At 33.3% G+C, this 22,742-nt stretch overlaps 3 protein-coding genes and 1 non-coding gene across 7 annotated transcripts in view; 1 reads left to right on the top strand and 3 right to left on the bottom strand.

Annotated features, from left to right (window-relative positions):
- Nucleotides 1-1,197: 1,197 nt before the first annotated feature.
- On the top strand, nt 1,198-3,687 carry LOC102598667 (ubiquitin-related modifier 1 homolog 1). Its single transcript, XM_006339432.2, has 4 exons — nt 1,198-1,392; nt 2,849-2,924; nt 3,034-3,116; nt 3,403-3,687. The coding sequence occupies exons 1-4, from the start codon at nt 1,370-1,372 to the stop codon at nt 3,518-3,520; spliced, it is 300 nt and encodes a 99-aa protein (XP_006339494.1). The 5' UTR covers nt 1,198-1,369; the 3' UTR covers nt 3,521-3,687.
- Nucleotides 3,688-4,232: 545 nt separating this feature from the next.
- TRNAL-AAG (transfer RNA leucine (anticodon AAG)) lies at nt 4,233-4,313 on the bottom strand. Its single transcript has one exon. It is a non-coding gene; the product is annotated as a tRNA-Leu (tRNA).
- Nucleotides 4,314-4,491: 178 nt separating this feature from the next.
- LOC102598324 (ATPase GET3) lies at nt 4,492-9,887 on the bottom strand. Its single transcript, XM_006339431.2, has 7 exons — nt 9,432-9,887; nt 8,785-8,909; nt 7,548-7,698; nt 7,261-7,371; nt 5,591-5,729; nt 5,171-5,286; nt 4,492-4,968 (listed from the first exon to the last, which is right to left on the bottom strand). Exons 1-7 carry the CDS (start codon nt 9,693-9,695, stop codon nt 4,792-4,794), a joined length of 1,083 nt encoding a protein of 360 aa, XP_006339493.1. The 5' UTR covers nt 9,696-9,887; the 3' UTR covers nt 4,492-4,791.
- Nucleotides 9,888-10,891: 1,004 nt separating this feature from the next.
- LOC102597585 (SPX domain-containing membrane protein At4g22990-like) overlaps nt 10,892-22,742 on the bottom strand; it is a 13,252-nt gene continuing 1,401 nt past the window's right edge. Inside the window, exons 1-11 of one of the 4 annotated variants that reach the window (XM_015311487.1) lie at nt 17,678-17,990; nt 17,498-17,576; nt 16,882-17,002; nt 16,415-16,726; nt 16,108-16,212; nt 14,918-15,372; nt 13,895-14,196; nt 12,556-12,746; nt 11,870-12,060; nt 11,354-11,487; nt 11,015-11,253 (exon numbers count right to left, since the gene is read on the bottom strand). In XM_015311487.1, the coding sequence (XP_015166973.1) occupies nt 11,015-11,253; nt 11,354-11,487; nt 11,870-12,060; nt 12,556-12,746; nt 13,895-14,196; nt 14,918-15,372; nt 16,108-16,212; nt 16,415-16,726; nt 16,882-17,002; nt 17,498-17,550 (2,103 nt within the window). In that variant the 5' untranslated portion in view covers nt 17,551-17,576; nt 17,678-17,990. Of the gene's footprint in view, nt 11,254-11,353; nt 11,488-11,869; nt 12,061-12,555; nt 12,747-13,894; nt 14,197-14,917; nt 15,373-16,107; nt 16,213-16,414; nt 16,727-16,881; nt 17,003-17,497; nt 17,577-17,677; nt 17,991-22,742 lie in introns of those variants that run through there. The other 3 variants (XM_015311491.1, XM_006339428.2, XM_006339430.2) reach the window with 3 other exon arrangements.

Raw genomic sequence — 22,742 nt, 5'->3', positions numbered from 1 at the left:
TATATATTTTACTATATAAGAAGAGTGAATAAAATTCACTCTTCTTTTGACACATGGCACCCAAAAAAAGGAGAGGGTTGAACATAAGTCTCAAGGTGAGGGTATTTTGGGTATTTCAAAATACCCTCACATTCACACTTATGTACTACTTATATTATACATTATATATTCCTATTATATATATATATATATATATTTAGTAGATAAGTGTGAATGTGAGGGTATTTTGAAATACCCCAAAATACCCTCACCTTGAGACTTATGTTCAACCCCTCTCCCTTTTTTTGGGTGCCATGTGTCAAAAGAAGAGTGAATTTTATTCACTCTTCTTATATAGTAATATTTCAATTGATTTATAAAGAGTGAAGTTATGTGTTTCAATAGATATTTTCATCTGAGATTGTCACTTGTGTTAGTTATGTGTTGTACTTTTTGACACGGATAGAATTGTTTTTCGTGTGGCAATTCATGCGACTATTTTTTTTATTGTTAAAAGAGACTAATATACACATTATCATATATTAGTAGAGGGTTTTTTTGTCAAATTTTGAGTATTGTTTAAAGTGTGTTTGTCATCCTCCAAATAATTCAAGTATGAAATTAAAAGAAACTGAAAATTTTTGGAAAAACTTGGGAAGTGATGTTTGGCTACATATATTTGCCAGAATTCAAAGTTTCCAATACTAGAAAAAATTAGTTTTTGGGCCAAGTTCTAGTATTTGGAAATATTAAAAAAATAAAAAAATACCCAATTTTTTAAATATTTTTTAAAGATAGCCATAATATTTTAACTTGAGTGATAAAATTGAAAAAAAAGAACAATTTGTTTGAGTGACGAAATTGAGGAAAAAGAACAATTTTTTTTAATGGATTATAATTATAATCGAATCAATGATAAGTTTGAATATGAGATTAATGTATTTCTCTTGCATATATTGTTATTTTGTTATTGTTGAGTGTTATCAATTATGTTATAAGGTTATTTTTAATGAAATATACTCATTATAAATAGATAATACAAATTTATGAGTATTTTTAATAATTTTTAGAATATATGGGTTTAAATCATGTTTGTTGAAATAACTAAATATTCTTGGAAAAATTTGAGGTCAAACACATGATATAATTTCACCAAAAACTTGACCGAAATATTATTTGTCAAAGAATAGTTGGCAACTTAGGGCCAAATGCTAGCTATACTTTGAAGAAAAAGTGAGGAAAGTGAAAAAGGAAGAGAAAAAGCTTATAGGCGAATAAAGAGCTCTAAAAGGCTGCCTGTTTTAGGTTTCAATCCTCCTGATAAACCCTACAACATCAAGCCATTTATCACTCTAGGGTTTTGAGATTTTCAAATTCCGTTTAATTAGAGATGCAACTGACTCTTGAATTCGGGTAATTTTTATATTTTTCTTTTATGTACTACAGCCGTATTCAAGTAATTATCCATATTTGATCCAATTCTGGGATGTAATCCTTGAAAGACAAGATTTTTAGCTGAAACCCTTTTCAGATTATTTTGTAGAGTGATGATTGCTGAAAGGGGAATTTGGATGGGTGGATTATGAATTTTAGAAGCTTAAGTTAGAAGACTTGCGTTTGGGACTAAACAAATTGTTGAAAGATTTAATCTTGCTTGCAATATATGTGTCTTTATTCTGTTTCCTTGTAATTCCTGGCTCTTCCCTGTGTATGATATTTATAACTTAGATAGTCCTCTTAACTGCTCCAGAAGTTGATCCAATATGGTTTCTATTTCCATGTTTGAGTGACATTAGCAGTCTATCGAATGATGAAAATTGGAGATACTCATATAGTCAATTCCTGCTGTAATATCACTGTGTGCTTGTTTGTGCTATGCGTAAGAGGACTGTGTTTGAGTATCAGCATAATGTTTGCAAAAGATCATTTGCTTAAAGATAATAGTTTCAGTTGTTTGTGCATTAAAAGATCATTAAATGTGATATTTGAGATAATCAAAGTGATTAGTTAGTATGAGCACGCTATGCTGATACTCAAACACAGTCCTTGTGAGCACGTTAGTTTGGACACCAGCAAATTGGGATCTTAAAATCGAAGTGATTAGCAGTGGCAATTTAATAAACAATGAGCACGTTAGTATGGACAACAGAAATCTTGTCTAACTCATGAAACTTTCGAGAGATGGAACTTATACAGTGTTCGATGTCCTCTTTTTCTCTATCAGGTTGGTTAGTTAAACCGCGTCCAAAATCCTTTTTTTGGTTGATAATTAGGACTTTGTTCTAACATGTGACATGTAAGAGATGTTGTTCTAATAAACAGCCCTTCAAGGCTTATTCAAATTTGAGATATAGCTATCTGCTTTTTAGTGTAATGATTTTGTTCAGCACCTAGGAATGTTTGAATTTTGACTCCAAATTTAAAGGCATCTTTATTACCAGAGTGGGATCATTTACCATCTTTCGCAAATGCTTGTTATATATGACGTGATGGTTCAGTGACTATTGCCTGTGATTCTACCTGATTACTTCTATTGTAGTTGTCAGCGACCTGGCACTGTTTCAAGGGATAACTTCTGTGTTCTGCAAATGTGGGTACAGTTGAAAAACTCATATATCTAGTGACATTGGTTGTTGATAAAACAGCTTAGCATTCAATCATCTAGCACCAAACTATTACACCACCAAACTTCGTGACCTTAAAATGAAGTACTTGAGAGTATAGTCAGAAACTGTCATTTCTCGTCAGTATGACTGATTGGTTAGCTTTTGTACATTCCTTATCTGTTGGTCTTTCTGCTTCCTTTTAAAATGCTTTACCATGATCTCTGTTAACATCTCTCAATTATGTTTTTACTTTGAAAACACAGGGGAGGACTGGAACTTCTTTGTGATTCTGTGAAGAGCCATAACATCAATGTTGACCCTCAAGATGGGGAGGAGCAGGTGCAACTTCCTCTCTAATGATCGTGTTCATACATAGAACAGATTTGGCATATAATTTTGTTCTAGTGGAGTATTTGATATGATTTTAGTCATTCTTTTCTTTAACCAGTTGACGATGAAAAACTTGCTCTCTTGGGTACGCACCAATGTGATCAAGGAGAGGCCTGAAATGTTCATGAAAGGAGACTCAGTGTAAGTTGAAATATCTTTTTTACCCACCTCGGCAACACTTAAATATATGTCTTTATGCTGTTGTCTCGATAACCTCATCCCCTGCTAAAGTCCTCTTGTTTCCCCTCCAGTTATGCATACCTTACCTTATGGCATAGCAGAACATGTTAAGTGAAATGGTGCCACCATCAAATATAATGCAAATCATGTTGAGACCTCCTGATACTCGTCTTATTTGAATAGTACATACTTGCACAAGCTTAAAACATAACTGAAGAGAGCTTTTTAAAACTTGTATTTGTTGCAGGAGGCCTGGAGTTCTCGTCCTTGTAAATGACACTGATTGGGAACTAAGTGGCCAGCTTGAAACTGTGCTGGAAGAGAAGGATAACGTAGTTTTCATCTCAACATTGCATGGCGGTTGACATTGATATTATACTTTGCGAGCTTCTGAAACTCGAGTCTAATAGAACTTTGGTCATTAATTATGTCATGTACTAGTCAAGAATGAAGTGTATTGAGTTTTAAAAAAACAAACAGAATGAAGTATATTGAATGTATGATGCTAATATAAGTGCATTTTGATGACTGATTCCTTTCTTTCCTGACAGAAGGAAAAATGATATAACTGATTTATCTTGTTTCATTATAAAGAAACTTTTTAGTTGAGAAAAATGCATACAGATTTACTAGTCTTGCTCAAGAAATACCATAGCAAATATACCATAGAGCAGAACTAAGAAAATATCTAATCCAAAAGGTGGCGGTTAAAATCTATAGATTTAGAGGTGCATCCACTGCTCTCATTAGAGCTATCTACACATAGTTTGTGCAATACCAAAAAATTATGTAGTCATACTAAATTTGCACCCCCTGCCACAAAAAACATAGAGGAATCCATGGAAGTTGATGGACAAAAGCTTAGAGGAACATGGTAGCATTTTATTGGATACTGTTTTGGTTTCTTTGTTAATCTCTTGATGCTACGAGTCCTCTGAAAACAGTCTCCTCCACGAGGTAGGGTTATGGCTTGCGTACACTCTACCTTCTCCAGACCCCACTTGTGGGATTAATTGTAAAAAAATCTCGTGGTGTATGATTGTAAAAAATAAAAATAAAAATAAAAATAGAATAGTATGTTGAGAGTGGGATTTGAACCCACGCCCTTTCGGACCAGAACCTTAATCTGGCGCCTTAGACCAACTCGGCCATCTCAACTTTGGTTATAATTCTCGTGAAATATTTATTTGTACATACGCCCCAACGTTTAAGTGTGCTGTAGTCAACTAGGGACATTATTAAAACACTTTAATTCTAAAAGAACAAATCGTTATAACAAGGTAAACATAAGCCTTCACATTGTAATTCATGATTGGAATAAAAATTGTTCATCATCTTGAAAAAACTTCAATTCTTTAGGTTTCACTAAATAAAGACTGGCTTGATAAATCAGTTTACATCTAAAGAGAGCATAGTCCTCTTTCCTCTACTAGTACATTGTAAGACTAAATAACCTGACTTATTAGCTTTGTAAAGGTGCAAATAAACTTCCTCAACAATAAATAAAACAATCATACATGAAAATCCTCTTGAGAAATACACAATTATTTGTTCAATGACAATTCCTAAAACATAAAAAAAAAGCGAAAGGCGACGAAACAGCACACTCCATCGCCCAAGTTTGTATAGGATTTGATTATATCTTCTGTTTGCCTTTTTGAACTTTCTCTAATTCCGCTTCAGCATCTTTCAACTGTTCTTTCAATGCAGCAACTCTATTCTGCAGCTCCTCCACCGAGCCTCGAGCAAGAGAAGGCTGGTATGGCGTTACAAAATGATGCGAAAATTCTTTCAGGGCATCAACGCCACAAACCTATCAAAAAAAAAAATCATCTGTAAGCAGACTGGCAAAAGGTTCTTGCGTTGGTGGTATACTGCAGTATTTTTCATGCTATTGCTACTAGAGAAGATTCATGAATTTATTGTCGGCACTTTTTTTTAAGTAAAATGAATATATAAATCAGTAAGAAAATGAAGAAGCAGATATCTAGCTATGCACAACGGCATCTTCATACCTCTTGTGGCAGCAAAGGCAACTTCGTAATGTTAAAGTCATCATATAACATGTAGAACTGATCCAAGTATTTCTGTTGCATCCGCATTCTAGCCTTCAGCAGCTTGGATTCAACAACTGAAAAGGATTACAATGCCTATGAATTAGTTTATCACTACAAGTGGAACATTTATCACTTCAAGTGGAAGAAATTAGAATCCCTATTTAATAAAAGACCGATTGAGAATTTAAAATATCAGTTTACTATGTATTTTAAGTAGTACTAGTTGAAGAACATATCGACATACTAATTGAATAGTTTAAAAAGTTGAAAGAATGTAAATAATGGGGCACGGGGAGATTAACAAGTGATATGTACAAGCCAAAGAGAATTAATGGGAAAAAAGGGAAAGAACTGCAGTAGTTAAGATGGGAAATGTACCTTCTTCGTCAAAAATCACCTGGTTAATTATAATGTTGTGTGTATCGATCTCAAATTTAGCAAGTTCCTGAACTAGTCTTTCAGTCTCATATAGGGAGAGGAATTCCGGAATGCAAACACAAACAAATGTTGTCAAGTCCTATTAAAAAAAGGAAAAGAAAGTCGTGTTAATGCATCAGTTGAACTTGAAAACATAGAAGCGTAAGTGGACAAAGAACAGAAGGCTAATTGGCATTTCATATGTAAATATCTGTAATCCTTTTTTTTTTCTTCTTTTTTGAAGGGTAAGGTGGTAAGACTCCAGCAATCAAAATAAAAGCCACAAAAATTTGGCAACAAGAGCAAATTCCTCCATAATCAAAGTAAAGGAAGTAGAAGAAATGTATTAACTATATCAACATGCTTTTCTCCCGACTTCAAAATTATTCACTGTTTCAAACTTTTAAAGCACAAGGAAACCAGTTTGGTATTATCAAAACCTTGATAGTGAAGAACTAAATAAATAACTAGTGTGAACTATTTTCTGCTGAAACAATCATACAATAATTATATAACCAACAACACAAGGCTGGGTGAACTCTTCACCTAGAGACTAATTTTGATGACATTTCAGAGGCGAAACAGATATTTGAAACAGTAACAGCATCCAGCAGAAGACTTCAGAAAATTTAATGAGCCCATTACTCGCATTACTTCAGTCTTTAGGTTTTAACGACTTCTGATCTCACCCATGGTACTCTAGCGTAGTACATGCATGATATAAAAAAAATTAAGCCCCCTCCTTAAAACAACCCCGAAAATAAAGTGAAACAGGGGAGAAATACTAAAAGAAAAGGTTTGAATTTCGTTATATAGATTGTGTTTATCTCTGATCGATAAGTAAAGGAGCTGTATTTTCCACTAAACCACAATAGATTTTAGTATACCAGATCTTGCTAAAGGATACTCTGCCACCACATTCCCTGATTTTGTTGATTGCTATCTTAAACTTAAGGTTCCCATCCAGCAATAATAACTCCGTCCTTCCCAATTGTTTGGCAATATTTAACTAGAGAGAAGGTTTAAGAAAGAAATTAAAACTTCAAAGTTTAAGAAAGAAATTTTACTTGAAAGTTTAAGAAGGAAATTAAAACTTTTGACACATAAAGCCAACATATATAAAGTACCAAAAGTACTTTTCGGGTGGGGTCCATAGCAAATCATGTCAGTTCCTATAAAAGCATATTATTAAAGGCAAAATGGTAACATAAAGATTATGAAGTTACTAAACACGTGAAGGTGCCAATCTTTTTCGGGAAAAAGGGAAGAGTGTCAAACGAATTTTGGGATAGAGGGAGCACATAAAAAAAATCTCTTTGTAAGAATGACAGTTTTGCTCCACGAGCTTTGATCCAATGGTAAAGATGCGCAGCACGGGATATGTGGATTGGGGCACACATCATGAGTTCAAAACCTAACACTGAAATGTAACTGGAATTTATGTGGGAACTAAGTAGAGGGGTGGGTCATTACTCCCTGAGTTTCAAAGTTGTGGACCAACTGGATTGGGATAAGCTATCTCACAGCAGATTTCTCCGTTACCAACCCCCAAAAAATATATGGAACGTTCAAGTTACCCGTTTCAAAAAAAAAACAAAAACGGAACGACGATTTCGAGGTAAGAATCTTACTGGGTCCTTAAACTGTCTGTTCACTTCTTCAATAATACCTTTCATGCCTTCAAGCTTGCCAAGGATAGCAGCCTCCCCAAATTCCTCATCAACACCCAATAGTCGAGTCATCTGAGATAGACAGAAATTGACTTCAGTAAACTTCATGTTTTCCTTTCCCAAAACTAGCATCAACCTTGAACTTAAAATTAACAAAGCTTAGAGAGAGGCATTAATAGAAACAAGGAAAATGGATTTTTGTGTGTGTTAGGGGTTAGGTGGGTGATTTTATGTGGAGGAGAGATTACCTGACTCAGCATGCCCCCAAATCTATTCTTCAAACTCATCACTTTGGCGAGCCCTTTCTCTAGAGTCGACGGGAATTGTAACAGCCGAAGAGTATGTCCAGTTGGGGCTGTATCAAACACTATTACTGAATAGTCCATTGTTTGCACCAATCTGGAAAGAAATAAATGCCAAGAATTTATAGCCCGATTTCATTAACAGCCCAGCAGTGTTAAGCTACCGACAAACAAATATCTCCGCCCTCTAGACAAATGTAAGAAAGTAGTCACATTTAAGCACTACAGATGTACCATAAGTAAATGCACTTTGAACTAAATATGTTAGAAGGATCTAACAAATTATCATTTTTGATAACTGTGGTGTTCGGGCCAGCTTGCATGTACCTCGACTAATTCCACGGGATACCTAACACCTCCCACCAGCAATAGGTAACTCTGCTCACTAAGGTTAAAAAAAATATCACCTAGCGCTTTTGTCTCTGCTAGGAATTGAACTTGAGACTCAACCCACTTCATTGACCACTATGTTCAGGAAAAAACATATTCAGGATGAGTACTTTCAGTTGAAATAACATCCCTTGTCCTATTTCGTTAATAACTAGAGGGGTGTGAATACAAGGGCCGTTTCATGTTCAGTTTGGTACCTCCTTAAGGTGATACTTAAACATCATCTAGCGGAATCACTCATGCCCTTTCAAATTAAAGGAGAGCTCTTTGTATATATGATGGGGGCAGGTATTATAGATCCACATACACCCAATCGGGTAGGCTTCCTGGATAATGTAGAGGTTATCCTTAAGTTGTGGCGTGCTTTGAGATAGTCCCTCTTCTAGTGGGGTTTAGTACAGTAATGATATGGCTGCTTTAATACGGGATAAGGTCTCTTGGATTACACAGATCACGCCAACTAGGTATACACACTTTCTTGATAAGTAACTAGGCCTAAATACTAAAAGAGATTTTTTTTTTCATCTAGATAGGAAGAATTTTATGGGATCTCCTAAAGTAGATCATTATTGAATCTATTGACCACATTACAAAAGCAGATCTTGATTCATGGATGCATATATAACCATTGAAGGCCGGTTTAATATCTTGTTATCTTGATAAGCAAGTGAAGGACAATTCGATTGTGAGGAGCCAAGAAAAAATCTTTATCACTTTCATTGGGGATTCATAAAACATTTCTTGTCAAATGAGTTAACAATCATGGGATTTATTACAAAGGAATACCAATTACTTTAGCATCTCTGCAAAACTCATAGCTTCATCAATTCCAGGAATTGCGTTTGTCAAATCAGACAAAAAATCGTCCATCCCATCTGAACTGACTGAGTCTTCTTTCTCCACAGTTGGATCGATTTCCTAAAGAACACAAGTTCAATTAAAAAATCATATCCATCAACAACATATCAGGGATAAAAAAAGAAATTGAACATACACTCAAACTGCCAAAAAGTTGTCAACTTTATTCAGTAAAAGGCCACACTTTGAATACAATTATACACCACAATATAAGCACAAGACTTCAGAAGGCTTGGTAAAGCTGAATATTACCTTAATTCAAAGAGCCAAAGTTGAGTCCCAAACAAACAACTCCTCAACACCCCAAAAAGAAAAAAAAAATTACATGCCTTTTGAGGTCTTAACAATTTTATTTTATTTTTGTCTCAATTCATACCTGAAGAAAAACCATATCTTTTTGTTACATTAACCTAACATATAACAAAATTGTACAACCTTTCATTCCCTAAACAGAAAAGGTGTCATTTTTCAACATAACAACAATCAATTCACACTCAATACAATTAATTTCAAGAAGTAAATAAGATCCAAGTAAAAATTCAATCTTTTCAAGAAAAGTGGATTGGGTGTCAAAGAAAATACCATGGCATACAAATTGGTGAAGCCATTAACAAGAGTGGGGGACTTGGTAAAGCGTTGCTGGAAGGCATCACTGAGATTGTGAGCAGGGTCAGTAGATATGATAAGAACAGAAGATCTGAACTGAGAAAGAAGAATACCAAGAATTGAACTACATGTAGTTTTTCCAACCCCACCTTTACCCCCTACAAATACCCACTTAAGGGTATCTTGTTCTAGCACGTTTTGAACTGTGGCTTCTGGTAAATCTTGATTATTGGAAGCCATGGATATAGGGGAAAATCCAAAAGACTAGGGAGAGTAAATAGAGAGACCAAAGCAAGAAGAGTCTGGTTTGTTATAGTTGAAACTTGAATTTGTTTGTTTGAGACAGCGGCAAGGGATCTGGACGACTTGTATAAGATGTTTAGGGGTAATTGTATAAAGATTTTCGCAATCTAGTCCAATTTAACTGGAAAAAGGCTTCATAATATACACACGTATGTTCTTATCATCATTACTCAAATATATCTTTTTTGACTAATGGAAGTAAAGAAATTATTTTTTTGAATTTTACTAAAATAAAATTCAAATAGAAATATATTTGATCATTCTATATGTAAAATTTTTTATGACTTCTTTAATTTAATGCTTAATTTGATTTTAAATATCTCCGTGTATGAATCTCTTTGTTTATTATTAGGTGAGTTTCTTGTTCTTATTTCATTTTTTACTTTCATTCTTAAGTGTGAAAATATGAGAAATAAAAAGTAAGAAATGTGAATAAAATAAAAGGAGAAAAATGTAAGAAAAAATTAATATTGTTTATAGTCCTATTGTAATTTATTTTTTCTATATGTGATTTTTTTTTTTGAGACATATGATAGATTTTACAAGAAGATGAGTGGGGAAAATTGATTATCGGGATAATAAACTCAACTTAGTTGGTAAATTAAAGAAGATAAAAAAAAAATATGTGTGAGAAGGATTAAATATACCTCTATATTTATTCAATTTAATAAAAATTTTAAAATATACATTTATAATGAAAAAAATTCACTTTCATAAGCCAACAAAGATATATTTGACCATTTGTATAACAATAAGCCAACTAGGATATATTTGATAATTTGTATAATAATAAGCATATATGTGAATTACTTTTCTATCGAGAGGGCTTTAAGCTATTGAGGTCCATCTCTTAAGAAGGATGTTGAGGGTGGGGGAGGGGTTCATACCTTGACTTTTTTAAAACAGGTCTGAGTCAAATAACAATGATTCGAAACACTTTTTTTACACTATTTTCGAAACCCGCCTTAACATAAGGATTGTTTTTTTTTTTTACATAAGGATACTAACTAGAAAGGAAAGGCGATAGGAGAATAGCTTGCACATTTTTATTGTGATATCACAACTATGAGCAAATCAAAATAAAATAATAGACTAAAAGCTAGAAAAGCTGAAAACTGAAATTGATTGATAGAGAGATTTTGGAAGTCATAATATAACTTTATAATATTGGTAGTTTTTCAAGTTAGATAGTTCTCTTACATGTATTTACTATGTACAATATTTAGAGAATTAAAGGTTGTAAATGATGATGATAATTAATACATAGAATTGTAAGTAAAGCAAGTGGCTATGATGGAGAAGATGCAGATAAATAGTGAAGGTAGCAATGTGACATTCAAAAGCCTACTCATTCCCCAGTATCCTGCCAGAGTTATTGTACTATCTGCAAATACTCGAGCTAAGGTTCCGGCTTCTGTTGAAAGTAGTCCACCATTATAGGTTCCTTTAGAAAGCCTTGAAGACATGACTCGAGATAGAAGGTTAAGGTTAACGCCTGCATGTTTGAAGAAACAAATGTGTTATTGTATATTGTTAACCATGATTAGTTATGTCTGTTGCATTTGAAGTCATTGGTGCTATATATCACGAATTACCTTCGAGTACTTCAGCAGCTACAAATGTGATTAGAGCTGAACATACATATTGTGGTACGGAATAAGGAATTACGACATGGAAACTCAGAACTATTCCCAAGCATACCAAGATTTCTGATGCAAGCAAAACTTGTCTGCAGGAAATCATTGAAACTTAGTATCAGCACCAGATAATAGACAAACTTGTCTGCTCTTCTCGTACAAAGCAAAATTGACTTTGATATTAGTTCGTTGGGCTATTCTGGCAAACCAGTGGCTGCTGATGGATTACAAGTTTAGCTAATTATGATCGGAATCTAAATGTGAACTTAGTTATAACCTAGTACTATAGACTCGTTCAAATTGGATAAAGGAATATCTCCCGGGATGAATAGCAGTTGATTCAACCAATGATACAATGGAAAGCAATTTCATGCATATTGAGTTTTGTTTGATGATTACTTTCTTTTTACGTCAATGCATGTGTTATTGATGAAAAGGTCAGGAAATTAGAGACAAGATAGCTTCTGTGTTTACCTCTCCTCAAAAATGTTGCTGAGGTAGCTTCCAACAAGAATATTCACTGGAAGGACAGTCAACCCAAGACATGCAAGAAAAACGGCCACATTGCTTGTTGACCATATGAAGTAGTACGTGGTGACAACACTTGATTCAGCAAGTAAAATCTCCATCGCATACTTCAGCATAAAGTATATGAGCAGTTGAACCTGTTCAGAAAGTCATGAGTAAATAAATAGTTAAACCCCGTTAAAAAGACAGAGAAAGAGACAAATATGCAATTTCAGTCTGCACAACCCTCAGAAAGATGCAGAGGCATCAATGTGTTCCTAAGGCTATGAATTTGTGTACAACGTTGAGTCTCGAGAATCTAATGGATACAACCAATTTAGATTGACTTTCTAACACACACTTAAACAGTTCTCTGCACTATATCCTCGTGTTTTCATTTTACCTGAACCTAACAATTCCATTTACCAAGAAATCCATGGTTAAAATATGCACAATGGTAAGATATTAAAATCTGAGATAAAATGGTTCAATATCACACTGGAAACTGTCATCATTTTGACGTGTGTAAGAAGATTTTCAATAGATGTCAACAAACCATATGTCATTTATAAAAGTTTCTTATCGAGATTTGGTTAGCCCTCTACTCTTTGGCATAAGCTATCATACTTGATGAAATCAACTGAAATTCAAACCTTCACTGATGGGGTAAGCAACTTATATGCAGAGACGATGGAAGTAACAGGTTTTTGGATCTCCTCTGCAGATTCTTCACTATTATCGCAATCTTGGTCTTCATCTTCGTCTTGTTTCGTCTCCTCTTCACTTAAAAGCAGTGGCTGGGTAATACCTTTCTGCATTAAGCCATTTTCAATCTTCCCTGAAACTTAAAAAAGGGTTCTTTCAGATGGAATTCTTATTATAGCAGATGTTAAATTTCCTGAGCGAAATTCATAAACGACAAGCAAGGAGTTGTCGCATATAATGTGCCTTCATCTCTCACAGATATTGGGTAAGAGTAAAACTGTTGAATGAAGTAGCTATATTTAGTAAGGATTACTTGAAAGTAATAACAAGCACACAACAAAGATGAGATTAGATAACATATAGTTATTGATGTCTCCACATGTAGAGTTTGGTTTCATTGCTCCGACTCAAATGTCTACCTAATGAGCATCAAAATTCTATATACTTTGATTATTGAGGAGCAGAGGAATCTGGGAAAACTCATCAGCAGTAAAAGGGATAGATCATCTATTAAACCATCAAGCCAGGCAAAAAAAACAGATCTGAGCCATTTACTGTCACCCCAACAATTTGGCATTTATATGTTGTGTTTGTTTGACCAATGCAAGGACTAGATCTACAAAGCATCCTAAGAGATTCAAACAGTCCTCCAGATGGAAATAAACAAACAGTAAACAACAGGTTTGAGACTTTATGGAAGAAACAAAAGAAAATGAATAGAAATATTACTAGGTTTCAAGTGATCATAAGAGTAGGAAATGTATACCACGAGATCATGACATCTCTAGTGTTATTCATAGGTGGCAACAATCATTCTGCTAAATGAGGCGCATGAAAAAGAAGACTATAAAAATCTGATTTGCTCCATGACTGAGTTCTCAAAGTAATGCGTATCACAAATGCACTTGTGCATAGTATATATTACCACAGATACTTTCATCATCTTCTTTTTTTCTTTTTAAATAAAAAATTGGGGGTGGGGAAGGGGATTGAACCCTCACCAAATTGAAAGTTCAAGTAGCCAAACAACTGAACTACTAAGATTCCCCAATAGATTCATCTCACTGTGACAATCATGTGACTTCTCTATCAAACAGATTGTCCATTAAACTTGTCTATGTATATAAATTGGGAAGACATGAGACTAGATATGCAACAAGTAATTTGCAATTAGTCAGGAGGCACCTGATGTAGCAACTTATAGAAGGATCTCAAGAAGTGAATAACGAATCAAGTGAAAGAGCCCAAAAGGAAGAGGTGACTAAGTGTTAAGAGTAGATGACATACCACTATTGGATTTTGGTAGCAGAACATCCTCTATTTCCTCCATTGGAGGTTCTCTAAAGGTAGTCCACACGCATAGCAGGTAAATAAACCATGCAAGAGCCATTATCCATCCTGGTAAAGTGTCTTGGTTAAAAGTGATATTCAGGAACTTAAAGTTAGTTTGAAGCAAGCAGGCAACAGCTGGACCACATGCCATTCCGAGTGCACTTGCACTTACAAAACCAGCTGAAGCCTTCATACGCAAGTGCAGAGGAACACAATCAGTGATATAACGCCTATTAACTGCCCTTGCCGAACCAAGCCTGAAATAGTAAAAGGCCATTTAATGATAAAGACTTACTGGTCCTGAATATGCAATTGAACTAATTAATTGAAAGTTTTAATCTCGATGAAGTGGAAAACAAGCACATATCGCATCGATGATGGTTCCAATTGAACAAACAGTATTAAAATCAATCGCCATTCAGATAAATCTTTTAAGACCAAGAAAACAAGAATGGAATAGATACTTAGAGCTACTCCCTTTTTTGTGATATAGATAAAATCTCTATTTTGGAAACCAAGAAGAAATTATTGTCCGGACTCCTGATGATGGATATACTTATAAGACTCCAACAAAAAGAATACAAGAGGCTCTTCCAATTCCTTTTATTTTTTTCCCGAATATTTCCTATGATCTTCTGCCGTCTCATCCAAAATGTCCAGACTCCTCTTCAATAAATTTAAGATATCTAAGGCTCTAGCTTATTAGGGGGACAGATCATTTCCATAACTCCAACTATATACCAACTAATGTTGATTATGCCCAACAAAGTGCAAGTCAGACTAGTCAAAATGTTCTATATTGCTGTATAACTTATGAACAGTAATGATTATATCCTCCTTTGGTGAATAAGCAAATCCTTTCAAATAATTACTATCATAAAAAAAAAGCTAAGACCAAAAGCTAAAAATATAATTGTACAATAAAGGATACGGAATTACAGATTACTTAAGTAGCACTATAGTTAGTGTAACACTTACCCACAAAATAGACGTCCAGCTAGAAGAAAGTATATCGAGTTGAAGTCATAAGCCAGTGCATATAAGGTATTCCCGACAAGAAGGACAATGCTGCTGAATAAAAGAGGCTTCATGTAGGATTTATTTGACCATGCACTAAAATACACTGAAGAGAACACCTGAGCAACAGCCATAGACCCAATCACAGCCCCACAAAGAGTTGCTGCAGCTCCAAGACTCATAGAGTAGTCATCTGCTGTTGGGACTATTATGTATGTGTTAACCATATACAAGAATGCATTTGCCAAGTTCAGCAAAAGTGACATCAAGTGATATCTCTCATTGGCAGCATGATCCTCAGAAGGAGTTGGTAATTCTTCTGGTAAAATGAGTGCATGTTTCCCCAAATAGTGAAGGAAATCAGTTGAATTTGTTAGTCTATCCACTGCTTGATTAATTGAACCAATGATCGGGTCCTGCATCGTAGCAATAAACTTTTTTCACAAACAAAATCAGGATGAATGAAACTAAAGGTAAGTGATATTTATATTAGCTCATGTCTCCTTTGGATATTTCATTCTCTTGGAGGCAATCAATTTATTAGAAGGTATTTTTCTTTCTGATACCACAAACCTTGACGGATTTCTGTAGTTCTCACACCACATGAGAAGTGCAACTACACCTGACCAAGACTCCGATGGAAGACTTTTTTTAACACAACAAGTTCGAAATTTCCTCTTAAATCACTAGAACATACAGATATTGTCCTAACAAGTGGAGTTATCACAGATTACAGAATACAAACTATTGGGTGGTATAAATATATTGAGTAGAGTTATTTCATGTATTTTCTTGAAGTTGTGTCTCCCAGGGAAAATAAACAACGAGAAGTATCTTTTGTGACTTTTTTCCATGGGATATCCTTTTTAGAACCAAACTTAGTTTTAAGTATAGTCAAACTAAAGGTTTAACTAATGATAGAGTCGTTGTGCAGTTGTGTCGAACATGAATTTGTGTGTGAAAGTGAAGAGGAGTCAGTGTAATCTTTTGAAGGTATTAGATGTAAATAGTGAATTCTCTTTCTATCTTCCCATAACTCATAAGTTACAGAGAAGAATAGCTGACAAATTATGTAACTAAAATGGAATAACAAAAAAAATTAACAATCTTGTGTCAAAGTAACCTGATTGGTTAAAAGGAAAAGAGAGAACCTGAAGAGGCAGATCCGGGTGATCATATATTGAAGTATAATTCCCCTTGTTATCTTGAAGATCCGCCAGATTGCGAGATATGGTTCCAACTACAGCTGAAACGCCCTGCATGTTACTTGCGTGGCTGTAAGTTAAAATATGTTTTTAATTCATTCTAAGGATTAAAGAAATAATGTCTTAGCAAATTCTGTTTACAATTTCAATTATCCAAGAAGTTGCATTTTAAAGTAATTTAGAGGAAACAAAGTAAGTTACTAAAGAACTCATGAGAAAGGAAAAATAGAAAAGTTGAGTTCAGTTGTCATACCACATGCTTAAATATTTGTCTCAGCTGGGAATAAGGATGATTAGCTCGAGTCTTGACATAGTAATTGGTGAATTTATAACCGCATCTCTTGTCAAACTTTTTCAGTATCTTGCGCACACCAATGGCATTCATTTCAACGAAAAAGAGAAGCTGTAGCAGTTCTCTGCCTACATCTCTATATGACTGTTGAAGTTCAGATAATTTTGAACCATCTTGTTGCTGTACTAGGACATCATGCTCTTGCCCAAGAATAAATAACCTTCTTGCCAGTTCCCCTTGTTGCTCCAACAGGAATAAGACAAACTTTTCGATCTGAAATCATGAGGTAATGTTTAACTAATTAACAGCAGCGGCAATTGTATATCATATAAAGTTCATGTGCACTTCTGTTATGAGTACTCCTCTTATCCATACATTACAGTCCAAAATTTTTGTATAAATTAGATACGTTCTGTTTATGTTTGTACCTGCTTATCTAGAATCCTCGAGAAGTCCTTGAGAACATACTCACGACTTTGTTCAGAAACTTCAATCTGCTGCACATAGTTCTTTACTTTCTTCTTCATCAACTTATAGTTGATGTAATATCTGAAACAAGTCAGTGTTACCATCAGCATTAAGCCGCTCTGCGTTTAATACTGTTTGAAGCAAAAAACTTAGCAATGTTTAACTAATTTACAGTTAAGTTGTGACAGCTAGGCTAAGGGGATATTTGTTACAAGTGTACATCATCCTGTTTCAGCATAGAAAGTAATGTAAAAGAACAAAAATAGTGCTGGATAAAATAAACACAATCTTAAGCTACCTGCATATAAACTTTCCTTGAATACACCAACCAAACCAAAAAGGATAAGAAATAATCCAATATAACTAATCTCAACATTACTAATACTAATACTGTAATACACCATATATTCGATATTATTCTTATACATCTAATAAATGACCTCAAAGTTTCTAACAAATGAGATGGTAATTACTAATACTACCAAATTAATTTTCCAAAATACAAATTACAGAGAAATTAAGCATTGAAACATGATATGAAAGATAAATGAAGTTTGGGAAAAATGATAAATGTACCCTTGCCATTCTTGAATTTGAGTTTCTTTCAACCTTTTCCCAAAGGCAACCATCTTTCAGAAGCAGGGGAATGTTAAATCTGAGAATATGAAGAAAAAATAAATTAATTAAAGATTGAAGAGCTGATACTTCAAACTAGTAAAAAAGTGAAATCAATTGTGAAAAACATGTGATACAAACTCCATAAACTCACACAAAGTGTTCCAGATAACATAAACTTATCACTGTTTCGAATATTATATTAATGTTGGGATTAGTTATGGCGGAACACGATTAAATGTCCCAATTGAAATCTTGATTGTGTGCGTATATAGAATCGAATTGCATGTACATGTGGCCAACATGCATGATTACAAATTTTACAGAACACGCCAAAGTTTCCATCTTTTCTGCTTTTTTTTCTCTCTTTTCACACACAGAGAAATCAATTTATGGAACCACACTAAAATTAAAACGCAAATGACCATACAGGAAATTGGGAAAAATAACCTCAAAATCTGAAAAAAAAATATATATATAAAAAAAATAGAAAAGTTGTACTGATCTGCATGCGTCCATAAGGGCAAAGGGATTTTGCAGTTCAGTTGAGTAGTGAAATACTCAAACAAGTTGCTCTCATAAATCTCGCATTATATTTTCTTTATTTTTAAATATATAAAAAAATTATTTTGAAAATTGAATTTACAGTTAAAATAAATAAATCCAGTTTTCGATTTTTGAATTATGCTAATATAATTTTCCGTAAAATATAGCAGAAAATCCCATCCCATGCATAGGAAAAGGGAATAAATTTCATCTAGAGTCATCCATCTCTGAGCGTTTGGATTGGCTTAAAAATTGATCAAATCTACTTTTAAGTTAGTTTTTAATTTCTCTGAAAGTGTTTGGCAAATATAAAAAATAATTTAAAATAAATTAAAAATGACTTAAAATAAGTTGGAAGTTTTTGGCAAGGTAAAAAATAAGTTGGGAAGTTTTTGACAAGGTAAAAAATGATTTAAAATAAGTTAAAAATGACTTAGAATAAGTCAAAAATCAAAAGTAGGTCTCCCCTACTTTTTATTTTTTGACTTAAAAGTCATTTCAATTTAATTTTTTATTTTTGACTTTATAGCTATTTTTTTTAAGCCAATCCAAACAGGCTTTTACTCCCTCCATTTTTATTTATGTGACATCATTTTAAATTTCACGTGCATTATGAAATTAAGAAAGTTTATTATTCTATCCTTATTTTTATTTTGGGAGTCAAGTTTTCAATTAATGAATATGAATTAATTAATTTGACCAATAAACCTGAATTATTTACTTAGTTTTTCTAGGTTGGTCAAATATCTATATTAATTATCAAGGATATAATAGAAAGAATAGTATAATTTATGTATTAATTTTATAAAATGACAATATTATGAACTAATTATTTATAATAAATGACATATAAAAAAAAAGAAAGGGGCGGGGGGTGGGGAAAGAGTATTAATTTATCATTCTCAGACTTTAATTACTTTTCTGAAAGAGAAATCCACCTTTTGAGTATTCAGTTATGACTTGAACGTGGCGCTCGCACTTGCAAGTGGGACATATGATCTCTTTTTCTTTTCTTTTTTCTCACTCCTACATTTTTTATGTTGATTTTATAGTTACTATTCTTCCGTCTTATATTAGTTGTTTATATTATTAATTAATTATTTGTTATTTATAAAATTATAATAAATTAATTTTTATAAAGTTTTAATAAAATAATTCATCTTATATTTAATTTTTTAAGGCATAAATGAAAAAATAGATAACTAATACTTATGAGACAAAGAAAGTAATTAGTAGTGGAGCTAGTCCTTAAACAAATTAAATGGTTCAAATACAAATAGTTACAAGTATGATTTAATAGAGGATGTTTTACTTCTAATTATGAAATTTCTAAGCTAATTTTGAATTGTAACGATCCATTTGGTCGTTTTGAGTATTAGAGCTTTTTATTGCATAAAAGACTTTTTCCGATAGATTCTAAATGAGTATTTTGGACTATTCGTAACTACATTTATGTATTTAGTGAGGTAATTTTAATAATTAATTTAGTTGATGGGTCACTTTCCCCACTTTTATAATTTTAAGGTATATAATTAGGATGATAACTGGTCAGTAGAAAAGAAAGAAAATTAAAGAAAAGAGGCGCATGGTTGTAGAGAAAGATCGAAAGGGCGGCTTCAGGTGAGATATTTTGTTTTCTTACTCCAATTTTTCCTAGTACATTACCTATATGGATATTAATTATTAGTTAATGGTTAAGGATGATCCATTAGCCGTTTATTGGATATAGTTTTTGGGCGCGGATAAATTACGGTGTTGATTGATTTTGTTTCCATTCAGGTTACTGTTGTAACTTGTGAATTATCAAGAATTTCTATTGGTTAGTTAACATGTAGGGGTTTAGATTATATTAGAAAATTTCATATTAAGATAAGAATTGTACTAAGGTATAGTGTGCTGGTTGAAAGACATTGGAACAAGTGTTAGTGGGAAAATTTAATTATATTGAAAGGGAAGGAAATTTGTTAAAGGCAGAATGATTGCTATCTTTAAAATAATAAAAGTATAATGATTAAGCACGGTTAAAGGATTTGATGAGTTGAGTGGATTACAGGAACTCCTAATGAGCTGTTAGTTTTATTGATAAATGATTTGAGGAATTGAGAAGAATAGATTTGATTAAATTGTGGCCATATAGTAACGTTCTGTAATTTGTTCTCTGGGAAGGCTATTAGTTCAAAATTAATTAATTTTCGTTCTAAATTTGGTTCTTCTAATTATCATCATATTATAAAACAAGTTTTGGATATGTTAAGGTAGGTAATTAAATAGTAGGTGTATTGTATTATTTAAATTCCATTAAAGTTATGCTAATTGGAGGAATTAAGATTTACCCTTACGCTTGAACTTTAAGAAATTGATTATAGAATTGGGTGAGTTTTGGGTCTAGGCTAGACACAGAATAATATGAGTGTTTATAGACTCGTTAACTTACAAATTATGCATATATACTTGATAGATTGAAAGGGTTCGGAAGCATTGAGGAAAGGAAAAGCATTGGAGAAGTAGCTTGCTTGATTTCGGTTCTCCGGTGGAGGTAGGTTATGGTTTATTCTATTTGATAGATAGACTCTTAATAGCGTTTGATATGCATTGAATGATATTGCGAAGTTCTCTATGTACTTGATTGTGTGATTGTGTAGCTTGGTTGTGTGGTTTGTGTTTGGTCTGAAATCCTAAGACCGTGGAATTTATAATCTTGAACCCTCTCTATCGAAGTGATGCCTTGAATAAAGAAGGCTTGATGAAATATTGTTAATGAATTGAAAAGTGGTGATAATAAATAATAAATTAATGATATTATTGGATCGAAATGTCACGTTCCGACACAATATAATTGGATCGGAGTGTCACGTTCCGACACGTATTATTGGATCTGAGTGTCACGTTCCGACACGATATAATTGGATCGGAGTGTCACGTTCCGACACGTATTATTGGATCTGAGTGTCACGTTCCGACACGATATAATTGGATCGGAGTGTCACGTTCCGACACGTATTATTGGATCTGAGTGTCACGTTCCGACACGATATAATTGGATCGGAGTGTCACGTTCCGACATGTATGATTGGATTTGAGTGTCACGTTCAGACACAATATAATTGGATCGGAGTGTCACGATCCGACACGGTAACATTAAAGGAAAAAGATATTGAATTAACTTAATGTACTCAATCTCAAAGAACTCAATTCTCAGATTAGTTTGGTTTGGAGGCATGAGTCCTCATGTGTGATCTTGATATTGTTAACTGATTACGTACTTACTTTAGTGTTGTTGACACTAGTTCATGTGTTTGTTGCTTGCCACCTGCTAAGTGTCATAGTTGATTTTATACTTTTATTCATTACATATTAGTTTCTATTTTGGGTTGCCGATGATATCTACTCAGTACATGTTGCCCTGTACTGAGCCTTACTTGCGTTTTCTTGTTTCTTTTTGTGGAGTGCAGCGAGTGTATCAGTGACTTCGACTCGCCCTCAGCTCTAGCCAGTCTCCAGCACATCAGGTTCCAGGGTGAGCTATTCATTCCAGCTCGTGTTGGATTCTCTTGGTCATGGCACGATGTTCTTAGTTTTCGGACATAAACTATTTTATTCATTTATTTTGGTGTCTTTAATACTCTTAGACTTAGTATTTGAAGATTAGATGTCATTGATGTGATAGACTTTTAGATTTTTAGGATAATAAGTGTTAGACTTTAGAGGTTTATTTGATTGGTTACTTTAATAAGTTTTGAGCTTCTGCATTATTGTTGTTATTCGTAGTTGAATTATTGATATATGTTAGGGTTTGGATTCCTTGGTCGCCCACTTAGGAGGTTAAGTGTGGGTGGCACTCATGACTCATTTTGGATCGTGACATGAATTTAATAGAATTCCAACACAATTATTATATAACAAATGAGAAACCTAAAAAAAACAAAGTAAGTAGTAACTCACCAAAAATATTGAAGATTTATTATATACTTTGTTCACTTTTATTTGTTATCTTTTGTTTTTCAAGAGTCAAACCGTATATATATATATATATATATAAATTGTGCAAAGGGATTTTAAGTTGCTATTTAAATCTTGTAGTTGCAATTTCACCTTATATATATATCAAAATCAAAGTGCACAATGTAAACTCGATCGACATATCCTTGTCTAGGGGTGTACATGACCGGATTGGTTCGGGTTTTTCAAATATCAAACCAAACCATTTGTGTAAAAAAATTAAATTTATAAACCAAACTAAACTAATAAAATTTGGATTTTTCGGGTTTTTCAAATACCAAACCAAACCATTGTGTCGAATTTTTAAATTTATAAATCAAACCAAACTAATAAACCTTGGATTTTTTCGCATAAAACATATAATTAACTTGTGCTCCAATTATTTCTTTAATCTAACCAAAATACAATTATCTAAGGTGTTTCTTAAGAAAATAACACAAAATATGAGATGAGTACTGATATGACACAAAAATATTCAATAAAAAATAATAATGAAATCATCATATAAAATAAATATTGCAAAGTCATAATGAAAATGATCATAATTTAAAAGTACTAAATCATGCTAAAATAAGTTTAATAAGTATTAGTTACATGACTAAATATTAAAGGAAATTAAAATTAGATTATGTATTTGAATTGTCTAAACCAATGTAAAACC

The sequence above is a fragment of the Solanum tuberosum genome, unplaced genomic scaffold (assembly GCF_000226075.1).
Source record: "Solanum tuberosum cultivar DM 1-3 516 R44 unplaced genomic scaffold, SolTub_3.0 scf00010, whole genome shotgun sequence".
NCBI lineage: Eukaryota > Viridiplantae > Streptophyta > Magnoliopsida > Solanales > Solanaceae > Solanum > Solanum tuberosum.
This window is presented reverse-complemented; position numbering and strand designations above follow the sequence as displayed.